Here is a 25,868-nt window from a genome sequence, read left to right as displayed (position 1 = left end):
CTACGGAAGATCAAGATGGAGGGCTTCCCGACAATCCTAGTCTCTCCGGATTGGCCCCGTCGCGTGTGAAAAGCTGACCTCGTTCTCCTTCTAGGAGACTTCCCTTGGTCACTGCCACTCGGAGACTGCCTTCTTCAAGCTCCGGTCTTCCATTAGCATTTAAGGTCTCTTCGTTTGACGGCGTGGCTATTGAAACCGCCATTCTGACGTGGAGAGGGTTTTTCGGCGGATGTCATCCGCACTATGATTCAGGCCAGGAAGCCTGCATCGTCCAGGATCTATTATAGGACCTGGAGGTCCTTCCTGGGCTTCTGTGAAAGCCGGGACATCCCCCACTCCGTTTTTCTTTCCCCACAATCCTATCCTTTCTACAATCAGGGTTGGACCTTGGTCAGATGTCGGCGCTTTCTATCCTTTTCCAGTGTTTTCTGGGGCCCATAACAACCTTCCTTCGGGGGTGGCACATATGGTTCCTCCGTACTGTCCTCCTCTACAGCCTTGGGATCTGAATAAAGTCCTTTTCAGCGCTCCAGAAGTTTAGTTTTTCTTGTGGCGATTACATCCATCAGACGGGTGTCCGAGTTGGCGGCGCTCTCTTGCAGAGAGCCCTTCCTGGTTCTTCACAAGGATAAGGCGGTTCTCCGGCCTGTTCCTTCTTTTCTCCCCAGGTGGTCTCTGACTTCCATATCAATGAAGAAATTGTCCTTCCTTCTCTGTGTCCCTCTCCTTTGCACCCTAGGGAAAGGGAATTACATCATTTGGATTTTGTCATTGCTCTGAACTAGATTTATTTGGCAGCCTCCATTTCCTTCCGGCGTACGGTACGTACGCCGGAAGGAAATGGAGGCTGCCAAATAAATCTTTTTGTCATCCCGGCAATGCACGTTGGATTCGGTGTGCAATTGCTGAACCATACCACGCCCGGGGCAGGGTTCCTCCCTTAGATGTCACGGTTCACTCTCCCAGAGCGGTGGGCACTTCTTGGGCTCGGAGGAATCACGCTTTGGCCACGCAGTGGTGCAAGGCGGCTACATGGTCCTCCTTACACACACTCACAAAATTCTACCAGGTGCATACTTATGCATCGGCGAACGCTGCTTTAGGCCGCTGGTATTGCAGGCGGCAGTTTCTTAGATGCCTGCTGGGACGCTTTCTTCCATAGGTCTGTGGTTTTTCTCTTCCCTGTGGACTGCTTTTGGACATCCCACAGTTTGTGTCCCCAAATGAATATGGGCGAGAAAACAACTAGATTTTTGTAAAAATTACCAGTAAAATCTTTCTCGCTCTTCATTGGGGACACAGCACCCACCCAATATTGTAGTTCGGCCACAGTGCGGGAGTTGCTGGTTAGAACCCCATTGTGGGTCCTTTGGCATTGTTGGTGTTCCACGTTTTTTTTCCGTTAGTTAACTTGCCTCTCCTCTCCTATTGCTTGTGCACAAACTAAAGCTCTCTCTCCAGGTTGGAGGGGTTATAGCTGCCAGGGGAGGAGCTAACAGCTTTTACTAGTGTCAACGTGTCCTAGAGGACATGGCTATACGCTTTTTTTTTTTTTTTTTTTTGGGTGGGGGGGTTTGCTACTTATAACCACAACTCTGCATCTCCCATCTCCTTTACTATGAGATTTAGGCTTCTACAGCTCTTCTTATAAATACATACTGTATACTTTGCTTCCCTCATCCCCAGCCAGCAGAGGCTTCTTGAATTATTTTTATTTACATGGCTTCTATGATACATTACTTATATAGAAACAAAATGAATCCATAATATATTTAAACTTTTTTTTTTTTATATAGAAATATCTAGTACCACAGGCGCTGACCATGTGTGGTTTGGATGAAGGAAAGACTCGTATCACATCTGAAGCACTCACTGTTCTAATTAAACAATATTGTAGAGAGAGCGGTGTACGAAACTTGCAGAAACAAGTGGAAAAGGTGAGTGATAAAAATGTAAAGTTTTGGTTAAAGGGAACCTGTCACCATGACATTGAAGTGTAGACTTCAGGCAGTATGTTATAGAGCAGGAGGAGTGGAGCAGATTGATACATAGTTATATGGTAAAGGATTCAGTATCACTTGTTCATTTAAAGGTGTTGTCCGGGTTCAGAGCTGAACCTGGACAAACCTCAATTTTCACCCAGGCTGCCCCCCTGACTTCAGCATCGGAGCAGTTCATGCTTCGATGCTCTCGCCCAGGGCAAAGGCATTTTTTGGAGATCCGGTGACATACCGGGCTCTCCATGGGGCTGCCAGGAAGCCTGGTGACGTCACCGACACTGATGGGCGGCTTTAGCGCTGCCCTAGCCAGTAAAACGGCTAGGGCAGTGCTAAAACCCACCCATCAGAGCCGGTGACGTCACCGAACACACTGCAGGGTGGAAGCTTCCGCCCGGCAGTGTGTGATTGTAAACAAAAGAGCCCTTGCCCTGTGCGATTTAGCGCAGGGCAAAGGAGAGCACCGGAACATGAACTGCTCAGATGCTCAAGTCAGGGGAGCTGCCGTGGTGAAATTATGGCTATGTCCGGGTTAAGCTCTGAACCCAGACAACCCCTTTAAATCACTGCTCGTCTTGCAGGACAAGTTTGCAGGACAGTTTCTAATGGCATCATTTAACAGTGCATACGATGTAGTGGGAAGCTAGAAAAAAAATGTGTAATTGGAGTCTTATGGGTTTTGTTTTTCGGATTTTACCTGTGCTGTAAAACTACATTTTCCATGTCAGTAGGATTACAGTGATGTCACAGTTATATAGCCTATATTTTAATACTGAAAAAGAACGTCCATATTTTTTTTAAATTTTTTTTATAGTTATACCCATCATTGATAAAACTCTAAGGCTAAGGCTACACGATGACATGTTGCGCGACAATTTTTGTAATGATCATCTATGGTCTCGCACTGCGACACGTCAGTAGCGAAAAATCCATCTAAGATGAGTTTTTCTGTGACTGTCGCGTCGCAGTCCCAGCATGTTGCAGTGCGACACCATAGACTATGATTATAAAAATTGTGGTGCGACACATGTTGCAGTGTAGTTGTGCCCTACGAGTTGCACGATTTATTGTCGTCGTGTAGCCCTAGCCTAAAAGCCCTGGTTTCTTTAGAGCGATCAGGGCTTTCAAAACCAGTGGCTCCGCCGATTGCGGCACAGGGAAACCGTTCAGGACCTTGGAGTGCAACGCTCCTGGTTTTTCTTCTCTCAGATGCCATAGTTACATTAAGCCTTAGCATCAGGGTTAAACATCTACAATTGGTGGTATAACTGATTGCATGCATTAGCCCTGGGTGTCTGTTGTGTAAAACGGCAGGCATCCGGCAGCTATGGTGCTCCCTCCACTTTGGAGCAGGTTCCATCTCTAACCCTTTCCCGACCAGCAGTGTATTAGTGCGGTGCTGGCCGGGTCTTTAAAGGTGTGTACTCCTGAGCAGAGAGGGCGCCATACCTGCGGTGTGCCTGCTATTTTATGCAGCTGACACCCGTGGCTAATGTCCACGATCGGCAGTAATGCCGGTTGCAAACGTTTAACACTTTAGATGCCGTGGTCATCCCACTGGTCAGCTTTTTGAGAAGGCAGCGGCGTTCCAGCAGCGCCGCAGCCTTCTCGCTGTTTACCGCTGGCCCAGTGAGGTCACGACTAGACATCTGGCCTGGGCGCGGCTAAGCTCCGTTCACTTGCTGAAGTGAGACAACCCCTTTAAGGCCTAGTTCACACGATCGTTTTTTTTTGCGAGTGTAGGGGACTTTTTTTTGTGGTCCGTTTATGGTCCGTATACGGAACCATTCATTTCAATGGTTCCGCAAAAAAAAAACTGAATGTGTTCCGTATGCATTCAGTTTCCGTTCCGTTGAAAGATAGAACATGTCCTATATTTGGCCACGTCAATAGGTCCGCAAAAAAAGAAAACGGCACACATATGGAAATACATCTGTATGCCTTCCGTATCTGTTCCGTTTTTGTTGAACCATCTACTGAAAATGTTATGCCTAGCCCAATTTTTTCTATGTAATTACTGTATACTGTATATGCCATACGGAAAAACGGAACAGAAGCGGAAACACAACGGAACTCAAAAATGGAACAACAGATCAGTGAAAAACGGACCGCAAAAAACTATGAAAGCCATTGGTTCGTGTGAACTAGGCCTAAGGGCCAGTTCACAGAGAGTTTTTTTGTTTCTGCCTCAGTCAGCTCCAAAAAAGCCTCAAAACAACCTCCATTCATTTTAATGAAAGCAGCACTTGCTGAAGCATGGAAAACAGAAAACATCATGCCCTATCTTGGGTCCAGATCTGCACTAAATCTCCATTGAAATCAATAGGAAGCAAAAAAAGACTAGCTTAGTGTAAGTCCATGCATTTTTTTGTGCGTTTCCTGCATGTTTTTTGGCACAGATCTGTACCAAAAACCAAGTTGAAAACGTAGATTTGTATTGAACACCCATTGGTTAAAAAGACAAAAAAAAGCTGCGTCAAACGCACAAAAAAAGTAGATTCTACACTGATTTTTTTAAACTTGTACTTCCAAATAAGCAGTGAGAACTGGCCCCAAAAGGAGCTGCATAAAACACTGTACAGACAATACAGAAAAGAATTGTCCCCAAATGGCATCCCACCTGGAGGCTTTTAAAAATAGAAAATAAACAACTACAACATTTAAAAACCATGGGGTATATCAGTAAGAGTGTAAATAATTTATCTTCATCTTGCTCCTAAGGTTCTACGTAAATCTGCATACAAGATTGTAAATGGTGAAGCCCAGTATGTGGAAGTGAATTCATCCAACCTCCAAGACTTTGTAGGAAAGCCTATCTTCACTGTGGACAGAATGTATAATGTCACTCCACCTGGAGTGGTCATGGGTCTAGCTTGGACTGCTATGGGTAGGTACAGCAGAAAGGTATTCCTGGAAAATGTATTTATAATGTTAATTATATTTTGTAGCATTGTAAAATAAGGATTTAGAGCTCAACAGCACCTGTCTTAACCACCTCAGGACCGCCGTACGCAGGATTGCGTCCTGGCGGCGTCCCTGCTCTTCTGGGTGGACGCATATACGCGTCCTCCCGCGAGAGCCGAGATTTCCTGTGAACGCGCGCGCTCACAGGAACGGAAGGTAAGCGAGTGGATCTCCAGCCTGCCAGCGGCGATCGCTCGCTGGCAGGCTGGAGATGTGATTTTTTTTTTTTTTTAACCCCTAACAGGTATATTAGACGCTGTTTTGATAACAGCGTCTAATATACCTGCTACCTGGTCCTCTGGTGGTCCCTTTTGTTTGGATCGACCACCAGAGGACTCAGGCAGCTCACTAAAGTAGCACCAAACACCACTACACTACACCCCCCCCCCCCCTGTCACTTATTAACCCTTTATGAACCACTGATCACCCCATATAGACTCCCTGATCACCCCCCTGTCATTGATCACCCCCCTGTAAGGCTCCATTCAGACGTCCGTATGATTTTTACGGATCCACGGATACATGGATCGGATCCGCAAAACGCATACGGACGTCTGAATGGAGCCTTACAGGGGGGTGATCAATGACAAGGGCGTGATCACCCACATAGACTTCCTGATCACCCCCCTGTCATTGATCACCCCCCTGTCATTGATCACCCCCCTGTCATTGATCACCCCCCTGTCATTGATCACCCCCCTGTAAGGCTCCATTCAGACGTCCACATGTGTTTTGCGGATCCAATCCATTGATCCGTAAAAATCATACGGACGTCTGAATGGAGCCTTACAGGGGGGTGATCAATGACAGGCGGGTGATCACCCATATACACTCCCTGATCACCTCCGTCATTGATCACCCCCCCCTGTAAGGCTCCATTCAGACGTCCGTATGATTTTTACGGATACATGGATACATGGATTGGATCCGCAAAACACATGCGGACGTCTGAATGGAGCCTTACAGGGGGGTGATCAATGACAGAGGGGTGATCACCCATATACACTCCCTGATCAACCCCCTGTAAGGCTCCATTCAGACGTCCGCATGTGTTTTGCGGATCCGATCCATGGATCCGTAAAAATCATACTGACGTCTGAATGGAGCCTTACCAGGGGGGTGATCAGGGAGTCTATATGGGTGTCTATATACCCATGCTGGGTGAGAAAAATATCTTGGTCAAATGCCAACTTTGTATAAAAAAATGGGAAAAGTTGTCTTTTGCCAAGATATTTCTCTCACCCAGCATGGGTATATGTAAAATGACACCCCAAAACACATTCCCCAACTTCTCCTGAGTACGGCGATACCAGATGTGTGCCACTTTTTTGCAGCCAAGGTGGGCAAAGGGGCACATATTCCAAAGTGCACCTTTCGGATTTCGCAGGACATTTTTTACACATTTTGATTGCAAAGTACTTCTCACACATTTGGGCCCCTAAATTGCCAGGGCAGTATAACTACCCCACAAGTGACCCCATTTTGGAAAGATGACACCCCAAGGTATTCCGTGAGGGGCATGGCGAGTTCCTAGAATTTTTTATTTTTTGTCGCAAGTTAGTGGAATATGAGACTTTGTAAGAAAAAAAAAAATCCTCATTTTCCGCTAACTTGTGACAAAAAATAAAAAGTTCTATGAACTCACTATGCCCATCAGCGAATACCTTAACGTGTCTACTTTCCGAAATGGGGTCATTTGTGGGGGTTTTCTACTGTCTGGGCATTGTAGAACCTCAGGAAACATGACAGGTGCTCAGAAAGTCAGAGCTGCTTCAAAAAGCGGAAATTCACATTTTTGTACCATAGTTTGTAAACGCTATAACTTTTACCCAAACCATTTTTTTTTTTTATCAAAGACATGTAGAACAATAAATTTAGCGAAAAATTTATATATGGATGTCGGTTTTTTTTGCAAAATTTTACAGCTGAAAGTGAAAAATGTCAATTTTTTTGCAAAAAAATCGTTAAATTTCGATTAATAACAAAAAAAGTTAAAATGTCAGCAGCAATGAAATGCCACCAAATGAAAGCTCTATTAGTGAGAAGAAAAGGAGGTAAAATTCATTTGGGTGGTAAGTTGCATGACCGAGCAATAAGCGGTGAAAGTAGTGTAGTGCAGAAGTGTAAAAAGTGGCCTGGTCATTAAGGGGGGTTTATCTAGGGGGGTTGAAGTGGTTAAAGGGGTAGCCGAGGATTTTATTCACCCCACCCACCATTACCTGTGGTGAAATCTATACTTGCCTTCTCCCTGCCATTTTATTCCAGCTCCTGGACTGTCTACACTGGACTTTAGGTCCACAGTCTTATTAACTTCAGTATGGACGGGGTCACATGTGCCAATGCAACCAGTTACTTAGATTTTTTTTTTATGTGGCTGTTCCACTTGATCTTCCTTCTACACCTCCTCAGACTCTGAACCGACCAGCAACGAGCATATTCATTATTCCTCCCCAGTATATAAATCAGCCGCTAGCCAACGTTGGCGTATGTTCCTTTAAAGGAAATCAACATAGAGCAGACCTGTAGGTAAAAGCATTCAGTATACTTTATATTATACCCGTCCCGGGTTTCGCTCCTTCTTCATCTGGGCCGTCTTGGTTAGTTATTTAGGGCGGGTTTTATAGCCACATCATAAAATCGCATAATTTATACACATTTTGCATTTTTTCAGACTCATTCTTTACCAAAAAGGATATACGGTATATATCCCTTTCACATTTATTCTATTATATCTTTACACTAAAAGTTTCAAAAAATCTCAATTATAAACCATGAGAGAATATTTTAAACTATAAACTCCAATTTCATTTTATCTAATTATTAAAAAAAACTTTTCCCCTACAGTAATCTTCTCCATATTCATAAAAACCTATCCCAAAAAATTCTCTCATATATCTTTGCCGCATATAAGCACTGGAACTTCCATTATTTTTCAGTATTGTACACAGAAGCAACTTTTATCATATCCATGGTCCTCATTAAAAACATACTGATATATTAGACACATAGATAAAATTTTGCAATGTTATTTATCTCCGTTTGGAGTGGTTACAAAAGGTGCCGTATATTCCCTAATAGTGCTGCATCGTAACCACCTGCTGGTAGATACGTCTCTAATCCTATCTCCACATGACTCAATTCAGACTAGCATAATACAAAGTCGCTGCTTTTCCCCCACTTGCTGGCAAATGGTTTTTTTTTTTTTTTTTTTTTTTTTTCTGGTTTCTTTTCTACAGACCCACTATGGTGCTTTGTAATACTGTTAGTCAACATTATTCTCCCCTGTATCACTCAAAAAAAAAAATCTTTGTCAATTTATCTCCCATCATCTATCCTAGTATCTTATTCTTCTGATTTGAATGGTAATATTTTTACATCCCATTCTATGTTTAACCCTGTTGGTTGTAGCGTTCCCATATTATTATATATCCATTCACCTCTTTATTTATTTGGATCTCCACCTCTCCATTTTTTCTGTACCCATTCGACCCCCATAAACTTCAGGCCCGCTGGATTCTTTTGATGTACCCTCTTAAAGTGTGCAGAAAAACTGTGGGACTCCAAACCTTTTTTAATATTCCTTATGTTTTCACCTACTCTCACTTTAAACTTTCTGAGTGTTCGGTCCACATGTGGAAAGTTGCAGGGACACTGAAAAACATGTATAACCCCCATACTTTCACAGGATAAATTTCCTTTTATTTTTAATTCATTTTGGTTTTCTGTTGCAACTATATTGTTACTGGTCCTATTCTTTTTATTCTCTTTGGACCTATTTTTGCATCCTGTGCAGAAACTGCACTATGTGAACATACCTCTTTTTGGGTGGTGCTCGTCTGAAAAGGATCGGGGGTTTCACTAGTATTAAGGGTCCTATTACTGGGTCATTCTTTAGGATTCCCCAATTCTTCCTAATAACATGTTTAATTTGGGGACACTGTGGAATATGTGGTGGAAAAATCAAATTTATACTTATCCACTTCTTCTTTGGTTTTATTTTTAATCTCTGTATTTCCTTGTCGTACTCTCTCTCTCTTAGTCCTCAGCCCTCCTTCTTTATACTCCTTCTGTCCTGTTCTCACAACATGTACCCCCGGGGTCTATATGCAGTTCAACAGGCAGATATCACCATTCTACTAGTTAATAAGATGAGACTTGTTTCTGTAGTCTGTGGTTTTTAGTAACCGGCAGTAGATAAGGTAAACTATAAGAAATGAACATACAAGAACTGAATATACAGCACAGTGTACACAAAATTTATGCTAAAACATTTATTAAACCCTTACGACGATGCTTTAGTCAGAGACACACAATGTGCAGCTGCTCATTGTGAGGAGAAAAGGAAGAAATGCCGGTCTTTTCCCAGAAAGCAGGAAGTCAGGTCACCTAATGAATATGCATAGCCTAACAAGGCAGAAGATGCACTTACAGTTAAAGGTCACTAGATGGTGCTGAAGGCACACATATGAACACACATTAACAACTATGCAATAGTTAGTGAAGAGAAGACAGTACACCTTCTCTCCAAACTTTTCAAAAGTAATCTCACTCTGTATATCAGTCTTTTTCACTTGGGGACAGTTTCTTCCCACCCTCTGGAATTATCCTTTTTAGGTATGTTCTTTATCCAGGGGTCATAATAGCAGCTACTGACATCTAGGTAGCCATTTCAGTCTGTGGGTTTGAAATAGGTTCTCGTGTGTATTGACTCATTTCTCCCAGTCATTCAACTCTTCCTCATTAGAATTAAAAGGGACTTGCCATCTTAAACCCTCTGGGATTTTTTCTTCCACCAGATATTTTTCCAGTGAGATGACATCCCAGATAGTTCTAATTTCTTTAGACATAAGACTTTCCAACTCTTTAAAAATGCCATCCAAATCATTTGTCTGTTGGATGTCACTTTTTTCATCAAAAACTTCTTCCACATTAAGGTGCATATTTTCCCAAAGCACAAATAATATCCATCCTAGCACGTACTTAGAATAAAACACCTGGACCTATACAAACAGACTTTAAAATAAAGGAAGGAAATGGTGTTATTCTCTCGTGCTAGATCTTTAGCTGCAGTCCCAAAAAGGAAGGTAGTTCCTGACTTCCAATAAAACACGTTAATATATACACCGACCAGCAACAATATATAATTATATATAAATCAGCCGGCAGCAAACGTTAGCATATGTTTCCCTTTCGCCCATGACAGCACCCTTGAGAGACGGCCTCCATCCAGGACAGGAAACAGGAACTTTCGTGGAGAGCTCATAAGGAGGAGCATGGCCCCGAGACCACCAGTTCCTGTTTCCTGTCCTAGACAGAAGACGGTTCGTGGAGAAGAGGAGAGAAGCTAGGCTGCAGGGCCCCGGAGGAATTTATCTAAGTGGGGGTACCTGTTCCGGCATAAGCCGCCTCTAGGAGCCGCCGGCCGGAGTCTGGTGTCTGCTGCTGGGGTCCGGCTTACGCTGCGCTGGCCGCTACTCTGCAGTCCCGGGCTCACCGAGAGATGCGTTCGGCACGCCGGTCCTTCCTGACAGTGTTCAGGCGGGCCGGGGCCTCCTTCTCACCTCGCGCAGGGGGAACCAAAATCTCGCGATCCCAGCGAGATCCGGGTCTCGGTAGAGACTTCCGGTTTTTTGGAACGCACGTGGCGTGCGTTCCGGAAGTAGGAAGTGCCTTCTCCTACTTAGGCCGCAGAGGGTTTCCAGCAGGACCCGACCGAGGAGATTGGACCCACAGGCGCACGGTCAGCAGCAGCCCAGCCAGCCTTAAGGAAGCCAGTTTTCTTTTGGATCCGGGGAGTCACTCTATCCCACAGCAGTATGGAGGAGGAGAGTGCCCAACGCGCCGATCAACAGGAGGGTCATGAGAGCAGACCGGTACTCCTGGTGGGGTAAGGGGGATCATTCCCCACCATTTATTTCCCTTTTAGTTAGGCTAAATCTCCTTTCCCTCTCTTTTCTTTCTGCATTTAGACTACAAAAGAGGGCCCTAGAAAGGCAATTTCAAAGACCAGAGGGAAGGAGTGTGCCGTCTGTAAAAAGAAACTGGCCCCCTCTTGGTTGAAAAAACTATGTCAATCTTGTATTGAGAAACTAGTGGAGGAGGAGTCCCCATCCCTTCTGCAGAGTATTAGGGAGATGGTGAAGACTGAGGTCTCGGATTCTCTGAAAGATTTCAAAAAGAGCTTTCCCTCTGTAGCCTCTACCTCCCTGGGAACCAGATCAAGCACGGCTAATAAATCTGACTCAGATCCTTTAGAGGATAGTGATACAGGAGAAATCCTAGATAGCCCAGACTCGTCCCAGGATGAAGAATCCACGGGCAGGCCACTTTTTTCCCCGGATGATACGGAAGCTTTACTAAAAGCAGTTTGTGCGACTATGAAAGTAGACGAACCCAAAGACCCAAGATCCGTTCAGGATATCATGTTTGGTGATCTCGGGCAGAAAAAAATCTAGAGTATTTCCCGTAAACGAGAATATAAAGTTTTTAATACAGAAGGAATGGAAAAGACCCGATAAAAAAAATTTTGTTCCAAAAAATATGAAAAGGAAATATCCCTTTGACGAAGCAGACTCAGTAAACTGGGACAGACCTCCTAAATTGGATGCACCTGTTGCAAAAATCTCAAAAAAAATCGGCCCTTCCGTTTGAGGACTTGGGTTCTCTTAAAGACCCTATGGATAAACGAGCAGAGGTTTACCTAAAAAAAAGTTTGGGAGACCTCAGCTCAAGCGTTCAAACCAAATATTGCCGCCACATCCACTGCTAGGTCTCTGAAATTATGGCTAGAAGAATTAGAATCTCACATCCAGAATAAGACCCCGAGAGATCAATTGTTAACCGTTTTCCCCACTCTACTTAAAGCAGTAGATTTTATTTCTGACGCATCGGCAGATGCTTTAAAATTAAATGCTAGGTCAGCTGCTCTTTCAAATTCAGCCAGACGAGCTATTTGGCTAAAAGGTTGGTCAGGAGACACTGGATCTAAAAATAAGCTTTGCGCAATTCCTTGTCAGGGCGATTATCTTTTTGGATCCGTCTTAGACGACCTTTTGGATAAAGCCTCGGACAATAAAAAAGGATTCCCTGTCTCCAGACCCCCGAAAAAACGTTTTTTTCGCAAAAACAAAGAATTTTTTTAGGGGGCAGAGGAAAGACTTCAGAGCTGACAACAAGAATAGGAAAAGCAAGGGGTTCCTCTTCAGTTCCCAATCCTCCTCAACCTCTAAACCATCACAGCAATGACTGTTTCTCTCCCGTGGGGGGCAGACTTTCTCTCTTCCTCTACGCCTGGGAAAAAATCTCCTCAAGTCCCTGGTCTTTAGGCGTTATAAAGGAAGGGTTTTGTCTAGAGTTTGTCTCCCACCCACCGGACAGATTCAAAATCACGAATTTTCTAGGAAACCCGGGAAAAAATCTAGCTTTACAACAAGAGATTGCATCCCTACTTCGAAAAAATGTTCTAATTCCGGTGCCGGAGGCAGAGAAGGGCGAGTGTTTTTACTCCTCCCTTTTTCTGGTCCCCAAACCAGATGGAACATTCAGAACTATTATAAATCTAAAGGATTTAAATCAATTCCTCTCTTACAAAAAATTCAGAATGGAGTCGATCCAATCAGTTGTAAGACATCTATTCAGGGGATGCTTCATGGCTACGATAGACGTAAGAGATGCGTATTACCACATTCCTATTCGGCTAGACTGTCAAAAATTCCTCAGAGTCGCTGTTTCTATAGGAGGTCACATCCAGCACCTACAATATACAGCCCTTCCCTTTGGGATTTCTCAAGCTCCCAGACTTTTCACGAAAGTCATGGCAGAAGTCATGGCTCATGTAAGGGAAAAATACATTTTAGTGATTCCCTACCTAGACGATCTCCTGGTGGTAGCAGAGTCAAAATCCATTCTAGAAGTACACCTCAAAAAAGTAGTGCAGATCCTAGAAGACCTCGGCTGGCAAATAAACGGAGAAAAATCCCATTTAATACCTTCCCAAGTTTGTGTCTTTCTGGGGATGATGCTGGACTCAAAGAAACTACTCTGTATTCTACCCCAGGACAAGATTCAGAGATTAATACAACTGGTTCAGTCCCTGATATCGACAGAGAACCCTACTATCAGACAAGCAATGGCGGTCTTGGGCAGAATGACTTCCACTATACCAGCGGTCAGTTGGAGCCATCTTCACTCCAGACCCCTACAGTGGCAAATTCTGAAGGAGTGGCAGGGTTCCCTCCGCCCATTAGATACACCTTTCACACTCACCCCCCAAGTGATCCAGTCCCTTCACTGGTGGCTGAATCCTGCAAACCTGTCCCAGGGGCTCCCTTGGATCCAACAAGATTTTGTTACCCTTACCACCGACGCAAGTCCTTCCGGTTGGGGGGCCTGTTGCCAAGGGTACTTAAGACAAGGTGTTTGGGAAAGAGAGCAGAGTCTAGACTCCCAAAACATGAGGGAACTGAGGGCGGTCTTTTTCGCCTTAAAAGAGTTTCTTCCTTTACTACAGTGAAAATCTATAAAGGTTTTTTCGGACAACGCCACAGTTGTCTCCTATCTGAACAAAGGAGGAACCAGATCAGAAAATCTTATGCAGTTAACAACGGATATCTTTTCCCTTATAATTCCTTCTGTTCCGTTCCTTATGGCAATACATCTAAAAGGTACAGAAAACAAGGTGGCAGATTTCTTAAGCAGAAATACACTAGACCAGGGGGAATGGTGTCTGAACCAAAGGGTGTTCGATCAAATAATTCGACTTTGGGGTCGCCCTCATCTGGACTTATTTGCCACCAGAGAAAACAGAAAGTGTCATCTTTTCTTTTCCCTCAGCGCGAGAGATTCACCAACAGGGATAGATGCCTTCTCCCTTCCCTGGCCGAACCAGCTCCTCTACGCCTTTCCTCCATTAAGACTTCTTCCAAGATTCTTACAGAAGTTGAGACAAGAAAGAACGACAGTGATCTTAATTGCTCCTTTCTGGCCCAGAAGAACCTGGTTCACCTGGTTGAGGAAGCTTTCCTTGACGGACCCTTGGATTCTCCCGGAGAGGCAAGATCTTCTATCCCAAGGACCAGTCAATCATCCGAGTGTGAAGCGGTTACACCTAACAGCATGGCTCTTGAGGGGGAAATCCTAGAAAGTAGAGGACTCTCCAAAAATGTAGTTCCACTTTACTGTCCTGCTGAAAGGATGTCACCTCCTCTATTTATCTCAGGATTTGGAACACCTTCCAGAAGTTTGCCAAGGATCCGGTGAATCCTTTAAATCCCCCACCTATGTGTAGGATTTTAGATTTTCTGCAAGCTGGACATGAAAATTTTTTGAGGCCAAGTACTCTTAAAGTACAGGTTTCCGCTTTGAGTGCATTCTTTGATTCTCCCATCGCTAGCCACCCGTGGGTCCGAAGATTCTTTAAAGCCATCAGCAGGCTTAGGCCTATATCTGGACCTTCAATTCCCCCCTGGGACCTCAACTTGGTCCTCACCAGCCTCACAGAACCTCCCTTTGAGCCACTTAAACAGTTACCTATAAAGATCTTGTCTTTCAAAACAGCGTTTCTTGTGGCAATTACCTCAGCAAGGAGGGTGGGTGAGATTTCGGCCTTCTCTACCTCGCCTCCTTACACTAACATCTTAGATGATAGGGTTCTCATTAAACCAGACCCTTCCTTCTTACCGAAAGTGGTTTCTATGTTTCATAGAACGCAGGACATTATCCTTCCTTCCCTGTGCCAAAATCTGTTTAGATGTAAAAAGATGCCTATCTCATTATCTAGAGGTTACTAGTCAGTGGAGGAAAACCTCAAAACTCTTCATTCAGTTTAGTGGGAAAAATAAGGGTCTCCCAGCCTCTTTCAAAACCCTTTCCAGATGGATCGTGAGAGCCATTAGTTTGGCCTATTCTTCAGCTGGAAAGGCTTCCCCGGGGGGTTTTGGTGCTCATTCCACAAGATCAGTCTCCACCACTTGGGCAGAAAGGGCTGACGCTACCTTAGAACAGATTTGTAGAGCAGCCACATGGCAGTCACCTGGCACCTTCTTTCGTCACTATAGATTGGACCTAGGCAATAGAGAACAGCTAGCCTTCGGTAGGAAAGTCCTCCAGGCGGTAGTCCCACCCTAAGAAATAAAGGGATTTCTATTCTAATCGTCTCTCAAGGGTGCTTTCATGGGCGAAAGGGAAATTTAAGATTACACTTACCGGTAATCACTTTTCCATAAGACCATGACAGCACCCGGGTTTATTCCCACCCTGTATAGAATTAATGTAAAAAGGAAAAAAAAAAATAAATATATATATATATATATATATATATACAAAAAAAAAAAGTGTGGTCTAGGACAAGTTCTTGCGATTAACTGGTGGTCTCGGGGCCATGCTCCTTCTTATGAGCTCTCCACGAAAGTTCCTGTTTCCTGTCCTGGATGGAGGCGGTCTCTCAAGGGTGCGGTCATGGGCTTATGGAAAAGTGATTACCGGTAAGTGTAATCTTAAATTTCTTTAAAGGGAATCAACATAGAGCAGACCTATAGGTAAAAGCGTTCAGTATACGTTATTATGTTTTCCTTTTTCAACAACACATATACAGGTTTCGCTCCTGTTTCATTTGGGGCATCTCGGTTTCAGTTATTTAGGGGGGGTTTATAGTAGCCACATAATAAAGATATGCGTTGTTGAAAGAGGAAAACTCTCTGCTCTGTTGATTTCCTTTAAAAAAACATACGCTAACGTTTGCTACCTGCTGATTTATATACTGGGGAGGAATATTGAATATGCTCGTTGCTGGTCGGTTGAGAGTCTGAGGAGGTGGAGAAAGATCAAGTGGAACAGCCACCTGAAAAATCTGTAGTTTTTGTGCAAGCTTCTCTCAAAGTTGTTTCAGCGCGGACCAAAAAAAAATAAATATATATAATGAGAGACGAAAATCGGACAGCACTCCAGGTAAAAAAGCAAATGGTGTTTATTCACCCATGTGGAAGGCAACGTTTCAGCTCATACAAAGAGCCTTTCTCAAGCCTTTCTCTTTGTATGAGCTGAAACGTTGCCTTCCACATGGGTGAATAAACACCATTTGCTTTTTTACCTGGAGCGCTGTTCGATTTTCGTCTCTATCTACATGGAGTAAGCAGCTATATCCCTGGACCTAGCACCCGCCAGTATCTATTCTCCAGTGCCATCACGTTCCTTTATTTATATATATCTCTATCTATCTCTCTCTCTCTCTCTCTCTCTCTCTCTCTCTCTCTCTCTCTCTCTATATCTATATCTATATCTATATCTATATCTATATCTATATCTATATCTATATCTATATCTATATATATATATAATACAACAGATGATGCAGCAGCACAGTCAGACGTTGTGCGCTGGGTGCAATATTCCTCAGAGAGGCTGGCTTGTCCTCCAACATGTATATTCACCAAATGAAGAGGCAGCACTTCCAGTCATGGGTGATAGGGTGACGACCCCAAACTTTATTCCCAGCAACGTTTCGGCCTTCTCTCTGAGGCCTTTGTCAAGCTACAACAATGCTAAAATGTGGGCTCTATATACCCACAATTCATTACAAAATCAGTGCAATTAATGAAAACCAGTGTAGACAATTAAGTCACATGACCATCCAACACTATATTGTCACATGACTATACAAGTGCAAATCTTATTTATATCACATAATAAAACCATCGTACAGCGTATTTCACATAATAATCAAAGTGGGTCATACATCATATGTGTCGCATATCATAGATGCGATGTACAGACATCAATAATCAAAATATTACATCCAGTGTTCACTATCTCCTAGGTGGTCACAAGTGTACTAACCATAAAGAGTTAAAATCATTATACAGCTGTATCTTATTATTAAAATCGGTGAGACCAACCGTCATGGCGTAGCCCAGTGTGCCTGCTTCAGCGTCTCCCCGTCTGTCAGGCGCATGCGCCGCGACGAGCGTCATGCGTCACCCTCCCCATATGGCCGCGTCATCACGCACGCTCCCTGGAACGCAACATCGCCCAGTGGAACGCATCGCTGACGGAGCGGCCACAGGGGGCAGGGCAAAGGCAGACACCCATCCGGATCGTATTACCAGGCGTCTGGGGGGCGTGTTAGTAACCTAGGTGACGACATAGACAGCTATCCCAGAAGGGGACCAGACATAGTCACTCAGCACAATCAAGGGACCGACATAGGATGAAAAAGCAACGATGAGTACAATAGGGGTCATCACCATATTAACGGCAAATATAGCCGAAGTGGTGCCTTCCCCCTTGTCAACATCATTGCTGCCAACTATAGCTAGTATGCAGAAATAGAGGGAGGAATCCTTCCCATCTCCCTGCCTAATACTATAGTATAGATAAAGAGGCCGTCTGGCTTACAGATTCCCGGCCAGAAATTGCCTCTCAGTTCCTCTGGAAAAATTGCCGGTCGGATAATCTTGACGTGCAGTTTGTGACTTGTCATGGTAGCCCCTCCCGAACAGCAATCTATGGTCATTATCAAGCTTGCACACTGGGGTAGTCCATATACGGTCCGGTCCAACTGTAAGACAAAGGTTCTTCTATTTTCCTCAAATCTCTATCTATAAATATAGAGAGAAAAAGGTGTAAGTAGATTCCTACAACATTCTATAAAAATAGCATTGTTGTATATCATCCCCATCAAGCAGGACTAATAGTGTCACCCCCACGCCTGGTGAGCAAGTAGCACATTACCTATCCACATAATTCCCATCTGCACTCAGCATTAAGACCTGCGGGCCTAAGAGTACCTAACTTGTATATCCACATAATCTCGCGCTGTTTCAACTTTTTCTCCCTGTCACCTCCCCTTTTCAGTGGGGGGATATGGTCAATCACCCTGAACTTAAGGTCCTTTTCCCTGTGTCCAGCCTCAACAAAATGTTTAGGTACTGGGAGGTCCCTTCGTTTTTGGCGGATAGAATACCTGTGATAGTTCATTCTCGTCTTAACATCACATGTAGTCTCCCCAACGTATAGGAGACTACATGGACATAACAACAAGTATACGACGAATGAACTGTCACAGGTCAAATAATGTCGGATCCCAAATACCTTGTGCGTAACTGGATGCGTAAACGTATCTCCCTTTAGCATATAGCTGCAATTTACACAATTCAGACATGGATAGCTTCCGCATTTCTTACGGCCTATATATGTCTGGACTGTGGTTTTCTCACCCGCTACCTCTGCTTTAACCAATTTATCTTGTAAATTCTCAGTTCTCCTATAGGACATTAGAGGGGGCACTGCAAATTCATTAACATGACCAAGATTACTATGTAATATAGGCCAATGCTTCCTGATGGCCTTGGCCACCTGATCACTGCCCTCTGTATAGGTGGAAATGAATGGTATTCTGGCTTGATTGATCACTTTCTCAGGTCTCCTCTGATCTAAATCGTCCAAATGTTTTTGGACTAATTTTCTTGGGTATCCCCTATGCAGAAATTTGTCGGCCATCTCAGCTAATCTTTTATTTTTCAATGGTGAATCCTTCACTATGCGTTGAATACGAAGAAATTGACTCTGTGGCAAAGACCTTACCATCGGCCGTGGGTGGCAGCTTTCAAACTTTAAAAGTTTGTTACAATCAGTCGGCTTAATGTAAAGGTCTGTTACCAACCTATTGTCCTGTTTCATCACCATGGTGTCCAAAAATTGAACCTGCTCGGTGGAGTGCGTCAGAGTAAACTGGATTTCTGGATCCATATTATTCAGGAATAGGTGGAATTGAGCCAATTCATCTTCATTGCCCCCCCAGATGACGAACACGTCATCAATGTATCTCCACCACCCCAGCACATGGCTGAAGTGGTGGGACACATAGACGTGCTCAGTCTCCAGGCCGGCCATGAAGATATTGGCGTACGTGGGCGCCATGTTAGACCCCATAGCGGTTCCACGCTGTTGGAGATAGTAGCCATTTTGGAAAGCAAAGTAGTTGTATCTGAGCACCACACCGAGCAGGTCAATTATGAACTCCTTACATACATCAGTATATTGTGTTGCAACCAGACACTTTCTGACAGCCTCTACACCCCTATCATGATTGATAGAGGTGTAGAGGCTGACCACATCAAATGACGCCAGTATAGTCATTGGTGAAATGACCACCTCAGCAATCTTGTCAAGAAAGTGACCAGTGTCCCGAATGTAGGACTCGGCTGAAATTGCAAATTGTCGAAGGATTTTATCCCAAAAAAATCGCCAAATTGGAAAATACAGATTCCCTCCCGGAGACTATCGGTCTCCCCGGTGGGTTACACATGCTCTTATGAATTTTTGGTAACACGTATATCAATGGTGTCTTAGGGTGTGTGATCAATAGAAAATTGTATAGAGACTCATCAATCTGGCCCCCTGTTTTGGCATCATCCAGTAATCTGGTGATAATTTTGATCACCTCAAATTTTGGGTCGTGATTGAGACGTCTATACACAAGGGTATCCCCCAATTGTCTCTGTATCTCTGAGATATACCAGGTGGTGTCCATTACAACAACGGCTCCGCCCTTGTCTGCGGGTTTCACAGTGAGGGAACCGTTGTTGCATAGTTCATCCAACGCCTGTATCTCAGCAGATGTCATGTTGGGGTGCTTCAGAAAACCACTTTGTGAGGTCTTCTTCAGCTCCTCAATCTCAACTCTTACAGCATTGATATACGTGTCAATAGCTGGACATTTAATCTGTGGCGTGAAAGACCAACACCATGAAGTGAAAGTTCACAACCCCTTACATCATTCACATCGGCCATATGTCTATCAGCAAACCAAACTTTCAACTTAATATTCCTAAAAAAATTTTGTAGATCGACTTCAAGCTGAAACCAGTCAAGGAACCATCAGGAAGCATTGGCCTATATTACATAGTAATCTTGGTCATGTTAATGAATTTGCAGTGCCCCCTCTAATGTCCTATAGGAGAACTGAGAATTTACGAGATAAATTGGTTAAAGCAGAGGTAGCGGGTGAGAAAACCACAGTCCAGACATATATAGGCCGTAAGAAATGCGGAAGCTATCCATGTCTGAATTGTGTAAATTGCAGCTATATGCTAAAGGGAGATACGTTTACGCATCCAGTTACGCACAAGGTATTTGGGATCCGACACTATTTGACCTGTGACAGTTCATTCGTCGTATACTTGTTGTTATATCCATGTAGTCTCCTATACGTTGGGGAGACTACATGTGATGTTAAGACGAGAATGAACTATCACAGGTATTCTATCCGCCAAAAACGAAGGGACCTCCCAGTACCTAAACATTTTGTTGAGGCTGGACACAGGGAAAAGGACCTTAAGTTCAGGGTGATTGACCATATCCCCCCACTGAAAAGGGGAGGTGACAGGGAGAAAAAGTTGAAACAGCGCGAGATTATGTGGATATACAAGTTAGGTACTCTTAGGCCCGCAGGTCTTAATGCTGAGTGCAGATGGGAATTATGTGGATAGGTAATGTGCTACTTGCTCACCAGGCGTGGGGGTGACACTATTAGTCCTGCTTGATGGGGATGATATGCAACAATGCTATTTTTATAGAATGTTGTAGGAATCTACTTACACCTTTTTCTCTCTATATTTATAGATAGAGATTTGAGGAAAATAGAAGAACCTTTGTCTTACAGTTGGACCGGACCGTATATGGACTACCCCAGTGTGCAAGCTTGATGGTGACCATAGATTGCTGTTCGGGAGGGGCTACCATGACAAGTCACAAACTGCACGTCAAGATTATCCGACCGGCAATTTTTCCAGAGGAACTGAGAGGCAATTTCTGGCCGGGAATCTGTAAGCCAGACGGCCTCTTTATCTATACTATAGTATTAGGCAGGGAGATGGGAAGGATTCCTCCCTCTATTTCTGCATACTAGCTATAGTTGGCAGCAATGATGTTGACAAGGGGGAAGGCACCACTTCGGCTATATTTGCCGTTAATATGGTGATGACCCCTATTGTACTCATCGTTGCTTTTCCATCCTATGTCGGTCCCTTGATTGTGCTGAGTGACTATGTCTGGTCCCCTTCTGGGATAGCTGTCTATGTCGTCACCTAGGTTACTAACACGCCCCCCAGACGCCTGGTAATGCGATCCGGATGGGTGTCTGCCTTTGCCCTGCCCCCTGTGGCCGCTCCGTCAGCGATGCGTTCCACTGGGCGATGTTGCGTTCCAGGGAGCGTGCGTGATGACGCGGCCATATGGGGAGGGTGGCGCATGACGCTCGTCGCGGCGCATGCGCCTGACAGACGGGGAGACGCTGAAGCAGGCACACTGGGCTACGCCATGACGGTTGGTCTCACCGATTTTAATAATAAGATACAGCTGTATAATGATTTTAACTCTTTATGGTTAGTACACTTGTGACCACCTAGGAGATAGTGAACACTGGATGTAATATTTTGATTATTGATGTCTGTACATCGCATCTATGATATGCGACACATATGATGTATGACCCACTTTGATTATTATGTGAAATACGCTGTACAATGGTTTTATTATGTGATATAAATAAGATTTGCACTTGTATAGTCATGTGACAATATAGTGTTGGATGGTCATGTGACTTAATTGTCTACACTGGTTTTCATTAATTGCACTGATTTTGTAATGAATTGTGGGTATATAGAGCCCACATTTTAGCATTGTTGTAGCTTGACAAAGGCCTCAGAGAGAAGGCCGAAACGTTGCTGGGAATAAAGTTTGGGGTCGTCACCCTATCACCCATGACTGGAAGTGCTGCCTCTTCATTTGGTGAATATATATATATATATATATATATATATACAGGTCCTTCTAAAAAAATTAGCATATTGTGATAAAGTTCATTATTTTCTGTAATGTACTGATAAACATTAGACTTTCATATATTTTAGATTCATTACACACAACTGAAGTAGTTCAAGCCTTTTATTGTTTTAATATTGATGATTTTGGCATGCAGCTCATGAAAACCCAAAATTCTTATCTAAAAAAATTAGCATATTTCATCCGACCAATAAAAGAAAAGTGTTTTTAATACAAAAAAAGTCAACCTTCAAATAATTATGTTCAGTTATGCACTCAATACTTGGTCGGGAATCCTTTTGCAGAAATGACTGCTTCAATGCGGCGTGGCATGGAGGCAATCAGCCTGTGGCACTGCTGGGGTGTTATGGAGGCCCAGGATGCTTCGATAGCGGCCTTAAGCTCATCCAGAGTGTTGGGTCTTGCGTCTCTCAACTTTCTCTTCCCAATATCCCACAGATTCTCTATGGGGTTCAGGTCAGGAGAGTTGGCAGGCCAATTGAGCCCAGTAATACCATGGTCAGTAAACCATTTACCAGTGGTGCCAGGTCGTGCTGAAAAATGAAATCTTCATCTCCATAAAGCTTTTCAGCAGATGGAAGCATGAAGTGCTCCAAAATCTCCTGATAGCTAGCTGCATTGACCCTGCCCTTGATAAAACACAGTGGACTAACACCAGCAGCTGACATGGCACCCCAGACCATCACTGACTGTGGGTACTTGACACTGGACTTCAGGCATTTTGGCATTTCCCTCTCCCCAGTCTTCCTCCAGACTCTGGCACCTTGATTTCCGAATGACATGCAAAATTCGCTTTCATCCGAAAAAACTACTTTGGACCACGGAGCAACAGTCCAGTGCTGCTTCTCTGTAGCCCAGGTCAGGCGCTTCTGCCGCTGCTTCTGGTTCAAAAGTGGCTTGACCTGGGGAATGCGGCACCTGTAGCCCATTTCCTGCACACGCCTGTACACGGTGGCTCTGGATGTTTCTACTCCAGACTCAGTCCACTGCTTCCGCAGGTCCCCCAAGGTCTGGAATCGGTCCTTCTCCACAATCTTCCTCAGGGTCCGGTCACCTCTTCTCGTTGTGCAGCGTTTTCTGCCACACTTTTTCCTTCCCACAGACTTCCCACTGAGGTGCCTTGATACAGCACTCTGGGAACAGCCTTTTCGTTCAGAAATTTCTTTCTGTGTCTTACCCTCTTGCTTGAGGGTATCAATGATGGCCTTCTGGACAGCAGTCAGGTCGGCAGTCTTACCCATGATTGCGGTTTTGAGTAATGAACCAGGCTGGGAGTTTTTAAAAGCCTCAGGAATCTTTTGCAGGTGTTTACAGTTAATTAGTTGATTCAGATGATTAGGTTATTAGCTCGTTTAGAGAACCTTTTCATGATATGCTAATTTTTTGAGATAGGAATTTTGGGTTTTCATGAGCTGTATGCCAAAATCATCAATATTAAAACAATAAAAGGTTTGAACTACTTCAGTTGTGTGTTAATGAATCTAAAATATATGAAAGTCTAATGTTTATCAGTACATTACAGAAAATAATGAACTTTATCACAATATGCTAATTTTTTGAGAAGGACATACATTATATATATATATATATATATATATGTCCTTCTCAAAAAATTAGCATATTGTGATAAAGTTCATTATTTTCTGTAATGTACTGATAAACATTAGACTTTCATATATTTTAGATTCATTACACACAACTGAAGTAGTTCAAGCCTTTTATTGTTTTAATATTTATCAGCACGGTGGCTCAGTGGTTAGCACTGGTGCCTTGCAGCGCTGGGGTCCTAGGTTTGAATCCGACCAAGGGCAACATCTGCCTGGAGTTTGTATGTTCTCCCCGTGTTTGCGTGGGTTTCCTCCGGGTACTCCGGTTTCCTCCCACACTCCAAAGACATACAGATAGGGACCTTAGATTGTGAGCCCCATTGGGGACAGTTGGATGATAATGTTTGTAAAGCGCTGCGGAATTAGTAGCGCTATATAAGTGTGTATAATAAATAGATAAAATATTGATGATTTTGGCATACAGCTCATGAAAACCCAAAATTCCTATCTCTAAAAATTAGCATATCATGAAAAGGTTCTCTAAACAAGCTATTAACCTAATCATCTGAATCAACTAATTAACTCTAAACACCTGCAAAAGATTCCTGAGGCTTTTAAAAACTCCCAGCCTGGTTCATTACTCAAAACCGCAATCATGGGTAAGACTGCCGACCTGACTGCTGTCCAGAAGGCCATCATTGACACCCTTAAGCAAGAGGGTAAGACACAAAGAAATTTCTGAACGAAAAGGCTGTTTCCAGAGTGCTGTATCAAGGCACCTCAGTGGGAAGTCTGTGGGAAGGAAAAAGTGTGGCAGAAAACGCTGCACAACGAGAAGAGGTGACCGGACCCTGAGGAAGATTGTGGAGAAGGACCGATTCCAGACCTTGGGGGACCTGCGGAAGCAGTGGACGGAGTCTGGAGTAGAAACATCCACAGCCACCGTGTACAGGCGTGTGCAGGAAATGGGCTACAGGTGCCGCATTCCCCAGGTCAAGCCACTTTTGAACCAGAAACAGCGGCAGAAGCGCCTGACCTGGGCTACAGAGAAGCAGCACTGGACTGTTGCTCAGTGGTCCAAAGTACTTTTTTCGGATGAAAGCAAATTTTGCATGTCATTCGGAAATCAAGGGGCCAGAGTCTGGAGGAAGACTGGGAAGAGGGAAATGCCAAAATGCCTGAAGTCCAGTGTCCAATACCCACAGTCAGTGATGGTCTGGGGTGCCATGTCAGCTGCTGGTGTTGGTCCACTCTGTTTTATCAAGGGCAGGGTCAATGCAGCTAGCTATCAGGAGATTTTGGAGCACTTCATGCTTCCATCTGCTGAAAAGCTTTATGGAGATGAAGATTTCATTTTTCAGCACGACCTGGCACCTGCTCACAGTGCCAAAACCACTGGTAAATGGTTTACTGACCATGGTATTACTGTGCTCAATTGGCCTGCCAACTCTCCTGACCTGAACCCCATAGAGAATCTGTGGGATATTGGGAAGAGAAAGTTGAGAGACGCAAGACCCAACACTCTGGATGAGCTTAAGGCCGCTATCGAAGCATCCTGGGCCTCCATAACACCCCAGCAGTGCCACAGGCTGATTGCCTCCATGCCACGCCGCATTGAAGCAGTCATTTCTGCAAAAGGATTCCTGACCAAGTATTGAGTGCATAACTGAACATAATTATTTGAAGGTTGACTTTTTTTGTATTAAAAACACTTTTCTTTTATTGGTCGGATAAAATCTGCTAATTTTTTTAGATAGGAATTTGGGGTTTTCATGAGCTGTATGCCAAAATCATCAATATTAAAACAATAAAAGGCTTGAACTACTTCAGTTGTGTGTAATGAATCTAAAATATATGAAAGTCTGTTTATCAGTACGTTACAGAAAATAATGAACTTTATCACAATATGCTAATTTTTTTAGAAGGACCTGTGTGTGTGTGTATGTATGTATGTATGTATATATATGTGTGTGTGTGTGTGTGTGTATATATATATATATTTATTCTCTCTATAAATATATATATATATATATATATTTTTTCTATATATATATATATATATATATATATATATATATTCTCTCTCTATATATATATATATATATATATATATATATATTATATAATCTCTATATATATATATATATATATATATATATATATATATTATATAATCTCTATATATATATATATATATATATATATATATATATATATATATATATATATATTATTTATTTATTTTTATTAGAAAAAGACACCGGCAGCACCATCCAAAAAGGAAAATAGGAGGGTGCAAGGTCAAAGTGCTTACCCACTTGTATAGAACAAAAATCGGACTGCACTCCAGAAGACTCTTCAATAAGTCAGTGTTTTATTCACCCAAAAAAGTGTCAAAGAGCGACGTTTCGGCTCATACATGAGCCTTTCTCAAGCATTGGTACAAAATTAACAGCACATATATAAAGGTGTATCAATCAAGGTAATCAGTACAAAAACATAATTGGTAATTAAAAAAGTA

The 25,868-nt window shown here is 43.4% G+C and overlaps 1 protein-coding gene across 2 annotated transcripts in view; it reads left to right on the top strand.

The window, feature by feature from the left end:
* LONP1 (lon peptidase 1, mitochondrial) overlaps positions 1-25,868 on the top strand; it is a 210,536-nt gene that overhangs the window by 150,080 nt on the left and 34,588 nt on the right. For both annotated transcript variants that reach the window (XM_044305881.1, XM_044305872.1), the window contains exons 14-15: positions 1,797-1,937; positions 4,719-4,884. In XM_044305881.1, the coding sequence (XP_044161816.1) occupies positions 1,797-1,937; positions 4,719-4,884 (307 nt within the window). The remainder of the gene's footprint in view (positions 1-1,796; positions 1,938-4,718; positions 4,885-25,868) is intronic.

The sequence above is a fragment of the Bufo gargarizans genome, chromosome 1, assembly GCF_014858855.1.
Source record: "Bufo gargarizans isolate SCDJY-AF-19 chromosome 1, ASM1485885v1, whole genome shotgun sequence".
NCBI lineage: Eukaryota > Metazoa > Chordata > Amphibia > Anura > Bufonidae > Bufo > Bufo gargarizans.
The sequence above is the reverse complement of the archived record's forward strand: the minus strand, read 5'-3'. Positions and strand labels throughout refer to the sequence as shown.